At 41.0% G+C, this 15002-nt stretch overlaps 1 protein-coding gene across 9 annotated transcripts in view; it reads right to left on the bottom strand.

Annotated features, from left to right (window-relative positions):
• UTRN (utrophin) overlaps positions 1–15002 on the bottom strand; it is a 569920-nt gene that overhangs the window by 393854 nt on the left and 161064 nt on the right. For 8 of the 9 annotated variants that reach the window (XM_075924350.1, XM_075924351.1, XM_075924354.1 and 5 more), the window contains 3 exons: positions 14239–14480; positions 13514–13694; positions 281–447 (listed from right to left, as the gene is read on the bottom strand). In XM_075924350.1, coding sequence (XP_075780465.1) covers positions 281–447; positions 13514–13694; positions 14239–14480 — 590 coding nt within the window. The remainder of the gene's footprint in view (positions 1–280; positions 448–13513; positions 13695–14238; positions 14481–15002) is intronic. The other variant, XM_075924353.1, reaches the window with a different exon arrangement.

The raw sequence follows: 15002 nt of genomic DNA, 5'->3' as shown, positions 1-15002 counted from the left end.
GAGTCCCCCTCTGGCCCTGTGCTCCCTGCAGCGCTTTCTCCTTTGAAGTGTAGCAACATCAACTATTCTATTACCCAATTAATCTAAATTTAACATCCCTATCCCTTACCCAACTAAAATTCCAAGGCGATACATGGGAAAAGCTGGCATTATCCCATTGGATTTGGTTCGATTACCCCAAACACCCCTAACCAGAGTTACTCTGGCTATAATGTTGGATTGTAGGATGGGAAAAGCAGCTGCCAGCTGCTTCAAGATGCAAAAGCAAAAATAAACTTACCTTTCTCTGCTGCAAGGCTCTCTCAACCTGACTCTGGTCACTCATGGCAGTCATGATGGACTGGTCTTTGCTCTCCAATTCATTCAATATTTCTTTAAGTCTCTTCAAAGTGTCCAAGTAATCCTGGCTAGGCTGGCATTCTAGCTCTGTTTTTGATGAAAAGATTGCTGTTTTTAAAAGGGGAACAGTATGGTCACAGAGAGCTTTTCTTTCTGAAAGGAATTAAGCAAGTTCTAAGACTTTGTGGAAAAATTTTTGGTGGTGGTAATTTTCTTGTGGTTGTAGCTGTTGGTGCTTTTAATATAAGGCCACTTTTCATCTTAGAAAAGAAGAGATATGAGGGGTACGATAGAGATCTATAAAATCATGAATGCAATGGAGAAAATGAATAAAGAAAAGTTATTTACTCCTTCACATAACACAAGAACTAGGGGTCACCAAATAAAATTAATAATTAACAAATTTAAAAACAAACAAAAGTATTTCTTCACACACCATAGTCAGCCTATGGAACTCCTTGCCAGAGAATGTTGTGAAGACCATGATTTTAACAGGGTCCAAAAAAGAACTACATAAATTAATGGAAGATAGGTCCATCAATGGCTAGTAGCCAGGATAGGTAGAAAGGGTTTCCTAGCCTCTGTTTGTCTGAAGCTGGGAATGGACAACAGGGGAGTGATCAATTGACGATTACCTGTTCTGTTCATACCTTCTGGACCACCTGGCATTGGTCAGAAAATAGGATAGTGGGCTTGATGGACCTGTGGTCTGACCCAATATGGCTGTGTTTATGTTCTTAATATAGATAGCATACTATAGATTGTGTAAATTACTTAGGAGCTGAAATCTCAGTTTTATACATGACGTTGGAATCTAACTCTCAAGACATTTACAACTCTTTTGAACATGGAACTTATTTCTCAAAAATATAGCCTACATCTAATATTCCTGCAATAATGATAAGGAGCGAATCAATTTCAGCAATACCTCAAATCCTATTTGGAAATGCTGAGGAGCTGCCTAAAACAAGGTACCTTGAGATCGATGAATCTATAGATCAGAATGAGTTGTGGTCTGTTTGCACATCTTCATCTATTTTTAGGCTTGGAAGAATTATTTTGTTTATAATGTTGATGGATATCAGTTATTTTAAGCTTTTATTTCAATTTTTATTTCACTTTTCGCAGTTGTGGGAAATTGGGAGAGCAGCAAAGAACAGGGGAATCAGACAATTATTTAATGCCAGTAAAAATTGAGATTCAAAAGAAGTTTTTAACAGTTAAAACTTTGTGAGGACCATTTTTGTCAAAATATGCAAAGTATATAACCTTAAGTCAAACTGTAACAAATTCTCAAAGTAGCATTTTTCTTTTCTGCCCATCTGTAAATTTCAATCAAATGAAATATTCTTTCGTTGGTTTGTGTATGTGAGGTGAAATCAATGTTTATTAACATTTACCAAAAATCAAAACCTTACAAAGCTATTTGTTTTTAATTAGATTTCCTGTTTCTGACTTCTTTGGACTCTCAAAGGATTTGGCGCATTAATTTGTGAGTTTCAGAAACTACCAACAAAATAGTGAATTTAAAAATTGATAGTGAGTAAGATTGGGGCTATCAAAATAATACCACCATGTATGTATTCTCTGGCCTTGGCTACATATGCAAATTATTCACAGCCACCACCAAATATCAATCAAAAGGTTCGATTTCAACAATAGTTGTCAAAACTACCAATGCTGCTCCATACCATTTCCAAACGAAAAATGAGAGAACACTTCTATAGACAATGAAACCTATCCAGAACCATTTCTCAAAGAAAGCAACATCAGTTTTAAGAGGAAAGGCTTTATGGTACAGAAAGTAGAAGTATGGTGTTTAATCAGTGAAACCTGCTGACAAGAAAATTCCACCCCCATATGAAATAAAAGTCAAGGTGCAATTCTCAACAAAACATTCTTATGGAGCTGTACTCCATTCACAGTGAAGTGAGCATAACACCATGTACAAGGAACTTTCAGTAACCAATAAAGCCACTATGAGCAGGAGCTGGGAATCTGTGATGTAGTGAGTTTACAAACTCAAACTCTGCAGAATCCTAGCACCAGTACTTCCTGCCATTGTACGAGCTTATTAATGCTGAAGGTTCATTCTATTTGCAAGCAATTCATCTGACATTAAATGACACAAAATATACCCCACTGGACTACATGCAGTTTCTATTGTACAAGAAAATTTCTTAAATAATACGTTCTTGAATAAAAATGTGGAGTATACTTTGGAGGCCTGCACCCCAATTTACAGACAAACTACACTTTCAAAAACTAATCTACACTGAATGTATTATATGACCCCTTTAATTGTGTTTACTATTTAATACGTGGTCAAAATATACTGTAATTCATTAACAAGCAGGATTTCAAATGATTTACTAAATACAGTAGACTTCCGATAATCTGGCACCCTTGGGACCCAGGAGGTGCCGGATTATCAGATATGCCAGAGAATAAGGAAGTACTCTGGTGGGGGGGCTGTAACGGGTCTGCCAGGACCCGCACTGCAACCGGTGGGGAAGGGGGGGGGGGGGAACGGTGTGGCGCGGGGTGAACCCTCCACCGTTTTGCAGGGAGGCGGAGAAAGTGCCACATGGCCACCGGTGACAGGCCAGCTGGGGCTGCAAGCGGCAGCGGCGAACTTGGGGAAGCAGTGGGGCAGAGCAGCTGGGGTGCTGCCAGGTTGGTCCCGCAACACCGCCCCTCACCTGTGTGGCACTGCGGGACCAACCCGGCAGCACCCCAGCTGCTCTGCCCCGCTGCTTCCCCAAGTCCACCGCTCGTCAGTTTCAGGGCAGAGCGGCTGGGGGTGCTGCCAGGTTGGTCCTGCAGTACCGCCCCTCGCCTGCAGCCCCAGCTGGTCTGTAGCAGGCAGCTGCACGGGGCTTCCCCCCCTCCCTGCAAAACAGTTGAGGGTTCACCCCTCGCCACGCCATTCCCCGCTGCCCCCGCCCGGCCGCAGTGCAGGTCCTGGCAGACCTGACACAGGGGTATAATCCTTTTCCCCCCCTCCTCCCCTTCCCTTTCCCAGCCTGTGAGCGCACGTGGGGCTCATAGGAGCTCCAATTGTCTGGCTGGCTGGAGCACTTCCAAGTTCCAGTTGGTGTCGGACTATCACAAATGCCAGACCACTGGATGCCGGACAATTGGAGTTTTACTGTATTAAAAAAACTTGCAAGCATATTCCAGTCATATCATGCAAAGACCTACTGCAATGCACATTACCAATTTATCTGTTCATGTGCAAGCGAACTAAATCATAATAATTACAAAATCATTCATCACAATGAGCATGATAAAACCCATAATTTAAGCATGATCCATGGGAAAGTTTTCTGACAAATGTGAGTTGAAGAGCTCGATCCTTTTCTGATGCATTAAATAGTTGCCCTAATAGCATAGCACTTTAATATATCTATTTTTATTGCACTGAAAGACAGCTTTTCTCTTTCCCCTAACTGGAGCCAGCAGAAAACACTACATCCAACCTCTTGGATGCATAAAACAAAGACTATGGAGGGGTGAGGAATCTACTTATAGATCAGTGCACTTGCTATTGGACTGTAAAATATTAAGAGCCACATATTTTTGAACTACATTTAAAATCCCTCAGAAGCCAGTACTCCTGGCTTGAATGTTAATAGCGAAGCCTTAATGATAGGGAGGCAAGGAAAATGTTCCTGAGGAGCAGGTCAAACTCCTAAAAGCTTCAAAGATGAAACTCAAGTATTTCCAAAAAGAATTATGTATGACTAATATGCTTGACAAAGCTGAAAGAAAAAAATAAATTCCTTATGCACATTTCAATTTCACAGAGCTCTCTATCTTCCATTCTTCAATGCCATGTGGTTGGCTAATTTACCCTGTGCCAAATAGTATTTATTTCTGTACTGCCATAGGCATACCTTTATGCTATATCATGTTCTTCAAATACGTTTTGCTAATTAATTAAATTTAGTTTCAGTAAAGCAGAACCTTTGCATAATCACTTTTCACACTCAGGAAGAACATATTTAGTAACATGCATGGAGGAGGTAATCTAGCACTCCAATTTTCTGTAACATTCTATGTCAATGGAAAGAATCCTGGGAAATTCAGTAGGCTCTGAATCAGGGCCTACATGATTAACTATTTAAATTTAATCAAATTATGAACAATCCTGCTTGCACATTTCTACCAAGCAACAGTAAGCTGCTGTTTCAAGGAGTTTTGAGCTCACATTTTAGGCACAATAATAATTGTGGAAGACCGCCATTTTAATCTACTAAAATAATTGCACACCGTAAGCTTTTAGTATTTTTAAAAACTATTATTTTATGGATGAGTGTAAGTAGTTTTAGTAAGATACACAGATTAAAAAATGATATTTTGCATTAATGCTTAAGGGCCTGATATGTGGTGCCCAGAACTGGACTCAGTACTCCAGTTGGGACATAATCAGCACAGAATAGAGTAGAAGAATTATTTCTTGTGTCTTGCTTACAACACTTCTGTTACTACATCCCAGAATGAAGACTGGGTTGGTTGGTTGTTTTTGTCAACAACGTCATGCTGTTCACTCATATTTATCTTTTGGTCCACTGACCAGGATGGTGATACTAACTGTGAAATGCTAAGGGAGACTAGAGAGGCTGTAAAACTAAAAACCCCAGTAATAACAGGGGATTTCAACTATCCCCATATTGACTGGGTACACATCACCTCAGGACAAGATGTCAAGAAACTTTATCTATGTATCCTAAATGACAGATTATTGAAGCAGCTGGATCTGGAACCCATGAGAGGCAATTCTTGATTTAATCTTAAATGGAATGCAGGATCTAGTCAAGAGGTGAATATAGCTGGGCCGCGCAGAAACAGTGACCATAATAGAATTGCATTTAACATCCCCCTAGAGGGAAAAACACCACAGCAGACCAATGCTATGGCATTTAATTTCAGAAAAGGGAACTATACAAAAATGAGGAGAAAAATCTGTGTTAGTCTTTAAAAACAGCAAGTAGTCCTGTGGCACCTTAAGAGACTAACTAAAATATATAGAATCACGAACTTTTGTGGGCAAAACCCACTTCATTAGATGAATTGGAGAATAATTGAATAGATGAACATAGTTTGTTGGGGGAAAAGTCAACTCATGCCTCACCAATCTACTAGAATTTTTTGTGAGGAGTCAACAAGTATGTGGACAAAGAAGATCCAGAGGATATAGTGTACTTAGATTGCAGAAAGCCTTTGACAAGGTTCCTCAACAAAGGTTCTTAAGTAAAGTAAGTTGTTATAGGATAAGAGGGAAGGTCCACGGACTGGTAACTAGTTAAAAGATAGGAAACAAAGGGTAGAAATGAATGGTCAGTTCTCAGAACACAGAGTAATAAGTAGTGTCCCTCAGGGGTCCGTACTGGGAGCAATCCTATTCAACATATTCATAAATGATCTAGAAAAGGGGGCAAAAGGTGAAGTAACAAAACTTGCAGCTGGTACTAAATTGCTCAAGACAGTAAGTCCAAAGCAGACGGTGAAGAAGTTCAAAAGGATCTCACAAAACTAGGTGACCGGGCAACAAAATGGCAGATGAATTTTAATGCAAAGTCATGCAGATTAGAAAACATAATCCCAATTATACATATAAAATGATGGAGATTCAATTAGCTGTTACCACTCAAGAGAGATTCTGCAGTCTCCATGTATAATTCTCTGAAAACATCCACTCAATGTGCAGCAGCAGTCAAAAAAAGCAAACAATGTTAGGAATAATTAAGAAAGAAATATAGGAGATGACAGAATATTTACTGCCTTTATATAAATTCATGGTATGCCCACATCTTGAATGTGTGTGCAAATGTGGTCATCTCATCTCAAAAAAAGATATGTTGGTATTGGAAAAAATTAAGTAAAGGGCAATAAAAATGATTAGACTATTGAACAGCTGCCCTATAAGGAGAGATTAATAAGACTGGGACTTTTCATCTTAGAAAAGAGAAGACTAAGGGAAGATACGATAGAAGTCTATAAAATCATGTCTTGTGTGGAGGAAGTAAATAAAGAAAAGTTATTTACTTACTCCAATAACACAAGAACTAGGAGTCATCAAATGAAATTAATGAGTAGCAGGTTTAAAACAAACAAAAGGAAGTATTTCTTCACACAATGCATAGTCAACCTATTGAACTCCTTGCCAGAGGATGTTTGTGAAGGCCAGATCTTTAAAAGGGTTCAAAAAAGCATTAAATAAATTCACAAAGGAGAGGTCCATCATTGGCTATTAGCCAGGATGGGTAGGAATGGTGTCCCTAACCTGTTTGGTGAGGCCGGGAATGGGTGACAGAGGATAGATCATTTAATAATTACCTGTTCTGCTCGTTCCCTCTGGGGCACCTGGCATTGCTTACCGTCAGAAGACAGGATACTGAGCTACACAGATCTTTGGTTTCACATAGTGTGACCATTCTTATGAACCTAGATTCATATCTGCAATACTTTTTCCTGAACAGTCACTTCCCATTTTGTGTGTCTGAACCATATTGTTTCTTCTTAAGTGTACTTCTTAAGAGTACTTTGCATTTATCCTTATTGAATTGTATCCTATTAATCTCACTTTGTCCAGATCATTTTGAATTTTAATCCTACCCTCCAAAGTGTTGCAATCCCTCCCATATTGGTATCATCCAAAAACTTTAAAAGCGTACTCTCTATGCCATTATCTGAATCACTGATGAAGATATTGGACAGAGGTGGTCCCAGAACTGAATCCCTGTGGAACCCCGCTTGTTCTGCCCTTCCAGTATGACTACGAACCGTTAATAACTACTCTCTGGGAATAGTTATCCAACCAGTTATGCACCCATCTTATAGTAGCCCCATGTAGGCTGTATTTGCCTAATTTATTGATAAGACGGTCATGCCAGGCTATCAAATGCTTTATTGAAGTCTAGGTATACTACATATACTGCTTCCCCTTATCCACAAAGCTTGTTATCCTATCAAGGAAAATTTATCCATTGGTTTGACATGCTTTCTTCCTTACAAATCCATGCTGACTGTTGCTCATCAATGGGAAATCATTTTTGACTGGGGGGGGGGGCACTCCAAGATTTTGGAAAGTGGTTGAGGACCACACTCTTTCATTATATTAATGGAGATGCGGGGTCTGGAATGGAGGTTGGGTGCAGAAGGGAGCTTGGGGTAAGGGACTGGGGTGCAGGAGGGAGACTGGAGTCTGGGAGGGAGTTGGGATGAAGCAGGCAGTTGTGACCTCAAGCAGCCGACTGGAGTGCAGGGGTTTGGGCTGTGACCTAGGGCAGGAGGGGATTATGATCTGGCGCAGGAGCTTGTGGTACCAGATCTGGAAGGGGGTGTGGGACTGAGGGTTTGGGTATGTTGAGTGTGTGGGATAGAGTTGGGGCAGGAAAGGGCTGGGGCGACAGAAGCAGGCTGTGGCCAAGTGACTTACTTGCCAGCTGCCAAACTAGCCTGCCTGCAGAGCTTAAAATGTTCCAGCCAGCCTGCTTGCTGGGCCATGTGCTTCATGTATAACTGAGGCCAGGAGAGGGGGCCTGATTCTTCTTAGCTCCCTGTTATTCCAACAAGCACCTCCCATTGGCTGGTTTCTGCCAGAAAACAGCCAATGGGAATGTGCTGGAGGCGGGACAGCTCCTACAACTTCTCCCCTCCAGTTTCAAAACAGAAATGGAGCTCTGCAGCTGCATTTCTGCCAGGTGTGGGGGCTGCATGGCAGCCTGCCTGGGGCTTCCTGTTGCCTCTGCGGGCTGGATCTGGTGACTTGGCGGGCTGAATCCAGCCTGTGGGCTGTATTTTGCCCAGGCCTGCAGTTACTTATCACCTTATTATCCTTCAGATGTTTGGAAATGGATTCCTTAATTACACACATTATCTTTCCTGGCATAAAAATTAAGCTGACTGGTCTATAATTTCCTGGGCTGTCCTTATTTCCCCATTTTAGAAATAGGCACCATCTTTACCAGTCTTCTGGAATCTTCTGTTTTCCATGACTTTTCAAAGACGATAGCTAATGGCTCAGCTATCTCATCAATCAGTTCCTTGAGTATTCTAGGATGTAATTCATCAGATGCTGATGACCTGAAGATATCTAAACTTTTCTAAGGTTTTTTTTCCTATTTATCTTCTGAACCTACCTCATTTTCTACAGCATTAACTATGCTAGGCATCCAATCAACACCAACCTTCTTGATGAAAACTGAAACAAAGAAGTTGCCAAGTACCTTTGCCATTTCCACAAAGGTTGCCAAGTACCTTTGTCATTTCCATTTTCTATTTTCTGTTATTGTTTTTCCATCTTCGTTGAGTAACAGGCCAGCCCTGTCCTTGGTCTTCCTCCTGTTTCTACTATATTTGTAGATTGTTTTCTTCTTACTCTTTCTGTCTCTGGATAATTTGAGCTTGTTTTTCCCTCTCTCATTTTGCCCCCACATGCTTGTTATTTATTTATATTCATCTTTTGTAATTTGATCTAGTTTCCACTTTTTGTAGGACTCCTTTTTGATTTTTAGATCATTCAAGATTTCCCAGTTAAGCCAGGATGGTTTCTTGCCATACTCCTTTTCTACCCAGTGGAACAGTTTGCTCTTGTGCCCTTAATAATGTCTCTTTAAAAAACCTGCCAATTGTCTTTTAACATAACTTAAGAGGACTATGAATCTGGTCCACGCCTGGAAATGTCCAAGTTAAGTCTTTGTGTGTACACTTTACTCTTTAGTCTACATAACTGCATATTTATTCCAGACAGACCATACTTATTTCATGTCAGTGATCAATGAGACTAGAGGCCCCTTATCTCCATTCAGTGAGGATGATATGTACTATGCATGAGAGTTAAAATGTTGGAAAGTGAAGCAATTAGCATTCACAAAATGGACTGTGTTCACAGAATGAAACAGATGTTCAATAAAGCCTGAATTCATAGCACTAAACATCCATGATTCAACAGACTATAAAACACCATCAACAGCACATGGATCACACTACATTTAAATACAGATACTGAAACATAGTTCACAGAACTGATGATTTCTTTCATGAAGAAGAATGCTACTCTTTTGTTTATATGCCTATATCATCATTTACTAAATTTTGCAACTGGCTAAAAATTAAAAATATTAGACTTTTTAATAGTTTTATTAATGGAAAAGTAGTGGACAGCTTTAGTTTACATGAATATTTAGTAATACAGAAATTAGCCAGTCTGGCAGGAGTCCAATCAAAAGCTCTGTTATGAGCAGAAATGATAGAAGCATATGAAAGATCTTAATTCAAGACTTGAATGAGATTGTTACCATCTATGTGTTCGTATGTTTACTACTTATAGCCGCTCCCCGAGTTGCGAATGGTCGAGTTACGACCGTTCGCACTTACAAACAAAGCTCCCATGGAGCGGTCGTAAAGGTGGTCCCTGAGTTATGAACGCAGCCAGCGCTTACAAACAGCGCGGTCATGTGTAACTCAATGGGGTCCGAGTTACGAATTTCGAGTTACAGACCAAGTGTTGGTTCGTAACTCGGAGAGTGGCTGTATATATATGGCTGCAGTTAATCACAGAAATAGCTCCATCAAGGGCAGGGGTGGGCAATAATTTTGGAAGGGGGGCCACTTCACAAATTTCCAAAGTGGCTGTGGGGCGACCCGGAAGGGGTGGGGCCTCAAGCGGAAGGTGCAGGGTTGACCTTATTTTCTGAACCAGCTGCAGCTAATAACTGTTTAATTTAAATTATTAAACAGATTAAGCATTTTAACTTTCTCATGTTCGTTTATCAAACTTAATTTTAAATAAAGTAAAATATTACGTCCAACATAAAAGGTTTCAATGTTCTGTTTTGTTTTATTTATGGGAGGTGTAGGGAACCCTTTTTGGGTCTGGGGCACTGATTACAAAAAAAATCAGTTGGGGACCACACAAGTGAGAAGCAAAATCTCCTCCAAAACCCCCAACGCACACAGATGTAGCCACAACTGAGACACCTCACTCCTCTGGTGCCCCAACCTCACGGAGTGAGGGGAAGGGAAGTGGGAAACTGAGGTTCAGGGCTTCCCATAGACCAGATTTACTTTTCTGGGGTTCTGGAGTTAGTGGATTTTATGGACTTCTTTAGGCTCTGAGATAGGAACAAAACTTAGGAGTAGAGTATGTGAGACGGCTGCCAGAAAACAGGATAGGGATGGGATACATGATCTGAGAGGGAACTGGGGTGCAGAATCAGACTGGAAGTAGGATGTCTGGCCAAGTGGAGGGAGCAGGAGCAAGGGAGGGTGCAGCGTATGGCCAAGAGAAAGGTGCAAGAACAAGGGAGGGTGTCACAGCAAACTGTAAGGGGCTTTGGAGGGAGGGAAGCGATAGGATTGGGGTGGGAAGATCTGGGCATGAGTGGAATCTTATCTGGCTTCGTACTCCCTTGCAGCAATGGCTGCAGCCACACTGTCCCAGCCACCCCAGAGGAAGGCCCCACTGCCACAGCCAAGTAGTCCCACAGGCTGGAGACCCAGGGGCCGACCCTGGAGATGCCAATACCATGGCCAGGCGCTCGGAGGCACCGCTACTGCAGCCAGGCAACCCGGGGCCGGCCCCAGAGACACTGTGGCAGCAGTGCCTCCAGCCTCCGGGGACAACCCCAGACCGTGTGGCCACGGTAGCGGCACTTCTGGGACCAGCCCTGTTGAGGAACCTCAGCCCCTACACTGCCTCCTATACAGCATCTGCAGGGGAGTTTGGGGGGGGGGGGGGAGGAGTAAGAGGAGAGACTGAACTCCTGCTCACCATGTACACCCATTGGGGACAGGGCCTGTAATTGCCTCACAGGCCGGATCCAGCCCGCTGAGAGTCTTTTGCCCACCCGTGATTAAGAGATTATTGTTGTACATGAAGTTATCCACTGAGTCTATAAAATAAAAATCGTATTTCACTGAAACATTGCATATATTCAATAGTATGCTGTCTGATTGTAACATACTGAGTATCTTCAACTTCCCCTCACTTGACAGTGGCAGCCGAAGCGCTTGGTCTTGCAGAATAAAGCCCATAGCCAGATAAGCTCCCCCAATATCTGTAGCCTAAATAGTATCTGTTACCATCATCTATTCTTTTCTGCTCTCACAGAAACAGTTACTGGACTTCAGAAGACAAATTCAACACCACATATGCTGCTTCTGGTGCTGAGAGCGATTTCCATTACAGTAGTTGCAAGTACTCATGAGTATTCATGCACTTTCAAAAAAAATGGGAGGGGATTTCACTAGGGATGTAAAATTCCATGTAATCAGTTAACTGGCTAAATATTATGTTTAACTGATTAACCTCTTAATTGGGAACCCGTGGGGAAGAGCACAGTGAGGACTGCAAAGTAGTTTGCGTGGCCAGGCTGGAGCAGCCCCCCAACTGTGGCACAGCACAGGCAGGGGGCTGCTTCAGCCCAGTATGGCCTGATGTGCTGCAGATTCTTCCATCCATGAGTGGGGGGCTACTCGGGCTGGGCCCTCCACACTATACCTCGGAAGGGGGGTTGCTCCAGCCCATAGTGCAACCTCCTCACCTCACCTCCCATCTGTTCTAAACTCTGATTTGTCAATTTTATGTGTGTTCACTTTTTTTTAATTGAATCCCTTTGGTATATATGGTCATGCCAACTTTCTTCCACAATTTGATCTGAGGAAGTGGGTCTGGCCCACGAAAGCTCATCACCTAATAAACTATCTTATTAGTTTTTAAAGTGCTGCATAGTCCTGTCTTTTGTTTCAGCAAGACCAGACTAACATGGCTACATCTCTATTACTACTCAACCTTTTTGATACCATGGACAGGCTTGATTCCTTCTAAATTGTGTCAGGGAGACCTCAGTGACTAGCACTGGTCCACAGACAAATCATTGAGTAACAGAAACACTGGTATAATGGAATTGAAGTCTGTTAGAAACTCTCTTTCTTTGCTTAATATTTCCTCTGTGTAATTTCAACCAGTTAAATTTGCAGTCATCATCAAAATCATAGACAAACAACATATAAAACAGAACCTTAAAATAACCAGCAAAAACTGAGAGCAGACAAGTCTACAGGCAACAAAGAAGGAAATTAGAGACATAATAAATATGGCATCTAACTACTATTTTATGTATTGTTCATTAATTTAATTGCTGTAGTGTTAAAGGGCACCAATCAAGGCTCAATTATGCTAGGCACATGAGAATCATGTGAGATGGGTCCTAGCCCAGAGAGCTAAAAATCTAAAATATTAGGCAAGAGACAAAAAACAGATGATGGTAGTACAAGGGTAGTAGTGAGACAGAGAGAACCTTACAAGGCACTTTATAGACTTTGAGAAGAGAAATGTATTTTAGACATAGTCCACAAAATAGAAATGTTTGAGAATTGTGGGGTAACCCACCAGCCAACAACCATAAACAAAAAAACAGATTTCTTGGCAACACTGCAATTTATCCCAAATGTTAGCATGTAAAAATTCATATCTTTTTTCCTTCCTACGCTATCATTGGGTGGTGGTGGGCATAGTCCTACAATCTATAACTCAGAAAAATTCTCACCGTAGTCAACAGGAAAAGTGCCAAAGAGTGAGAGATTACAGAACCAAACTGATTCATAAATTTTCAAAGTGATAAATTTTATATCTAGTGCCAACAGTGTACAGGGCAAAATCTTCATAAGGGTTGAATTGTTCTTAACAAAAATAGTTGCAAGAGGTTTCTTTAATTGTTATATATTATACTTAGCACTATGTATAAATATATCAAGAAAATAATTCTATTCTTAGTATTACTTTTCAGCACTTTTATCATTTTCTGAAACTTTCTCTGGGTATCACTGACTTATATTATAACCTACACCAAAAACTCCATGATCTGGATACTTTTATAGAATAGACTGACTGTCCTATTATACGTAAGAGAAAAATGGAAAAGCTATTTTTTTTTCTAAACAGCTACCAATTCTACATGGCATTTCCAGTGTGATTACATGATTTTTGTAGGCTGTAAATAAAGATAAGCATGCATATTTTACAGTGCAGCCGCAATTCTTTGCAGACTCTGAGGACATCAGATTATGCATCAAAAGAGTATGTATCAAAATCTTATTTTTAAGAATGATGTCTCTGTTTTGATTCTTGTCAATGTGATTTAAACAGAAGAAATAGAATGTTTACCTTTCTTCAGCTGCTCATGTTGTTCCTCCAACTTCTGTTGGACAGATCTGAAGTGATCAGTAAAACCACTCAAGCTGTCTTGGATGAAACTTGGAGCAGCAGGTTGGGATGCGAGCACCTTACAGGCAGCAGTCTGCTGTTCAATTTGAGGGCACAGACTTAACAGATGAGTGAGCTCTCTCTGTGAGAAATTAAAATAAAAAACAAAACAAGACATACCTTTAATGCAGGGATGGGGAACCTTTTTTGAGTGAGGGGCCACTGATGCACAGAAAAAAAAATCAGTCAGGGACTGCACATAAGTAAAAAGCCAAAAAAAACAACCCTCCTCTGAGGTGACTAGAAGGATTAAGATACTTCCCACATTCTCCTTGCACACCAGAGCCTCGGGGGCCTGAACTAGTAGATTTTGTGTGCTCCAGCTCCATCAGAGGGTCAGTGGGGAACTGGAGCCCCAGAGCAAGCTCCCCAATGGTGGAGGGGGCTGGATCCAGGCCAGCCAGGAGCCATATCCAGCCCCGGGCCTTAGATTCCCCACCCCTGCTTTAAGCCATGACTGTTCAACAGATTTAGGATAACATTTTCAAAAGCATGTAAATCCCATTAACTTTAAATAGACCTTGAGTTCTTTTGAGATGATTACCCCGACACTGTTGGCTAACAATTTGGGGTGTTCTGTTCTTCTATTTGTTAAATATAAAAAAAAATATGGTTACCAATCTTACCTGACATGACTCTTTTAGGGCTATTAAAGGTTGCTGTTGCAATGCTAAAGTACCAGCATTTTTTAGCCACAACTCCTTCTCATTTACAATTTTCTCAAGTTCACCCATTTCACTAACATATGCGTTTATTTCATCCTGGTATTGTATATTTCTTGCCAGTCCCTCCAGATGCCCGATCACCTCTTTCCACTCAGTCAGTATCTTCTCCATGGCATTTTTCACATCCTCAGTAAAAGGCCCCTCTGAGTTAATTAAGGAAATAAACAATGTTGGTTTTAGACACTGCAACACATCCTGATTTATAAATATCTAATTATTCCATTCCCCAGACAGACTAATACAAACGCAAATCTGTATCATCTATAATGTTATTTTACTTGCATATCATCCTTCTTTGAAACTATGTCTATATCTATAGTGGTAACAAACATTTTGCCTTTTAATTTCCAAACTTATAAGTAAGTTTTAGGATATGTCTACAGAGAGATACAAAAAACATGACTGTACTAAGTCAGCACAGTTGGGCTCAGGGTGACCAAAAATTGGTGTGTAGAGATTATGGCTTGGGCTCAAATCCAAAATCCAGGATCCTCTACCCCTACAGGGTCCTTTGAATGTCTATACAGCAATTTTTAGCCCTGTAGGCTGAACCCAATTTAGCTGATGGCTGTGGCTGGTCTAGTTCAATATCACTCATTCCATCTGCTAAACCAATTCACAGTTTAAAATGATCACTGAAACAGTTTTTATTTTAAATATTGAAT

The sequence above is a fragment of the Pelodiscus sinensis genome, chromosome 3, assembly GCF_049634645.1.
Source record: "Pelodiscus sinensis isolate JC-2024 chromosome 3, ASM4963464v1, whole genome shotgun sequence".
Taxonomy (NCBI): domain Eukaryota; kingdom Metazoa; phylum Chordata; order Testudines; family Trionychidae; genus Pelodiscus; species Pelodiscus sinensis.
The sequence above is the reverse complement of the archived record's forward strand: the minus strand, read 5'-3'. Positions and strand labels throughout refer to the sequence as shown.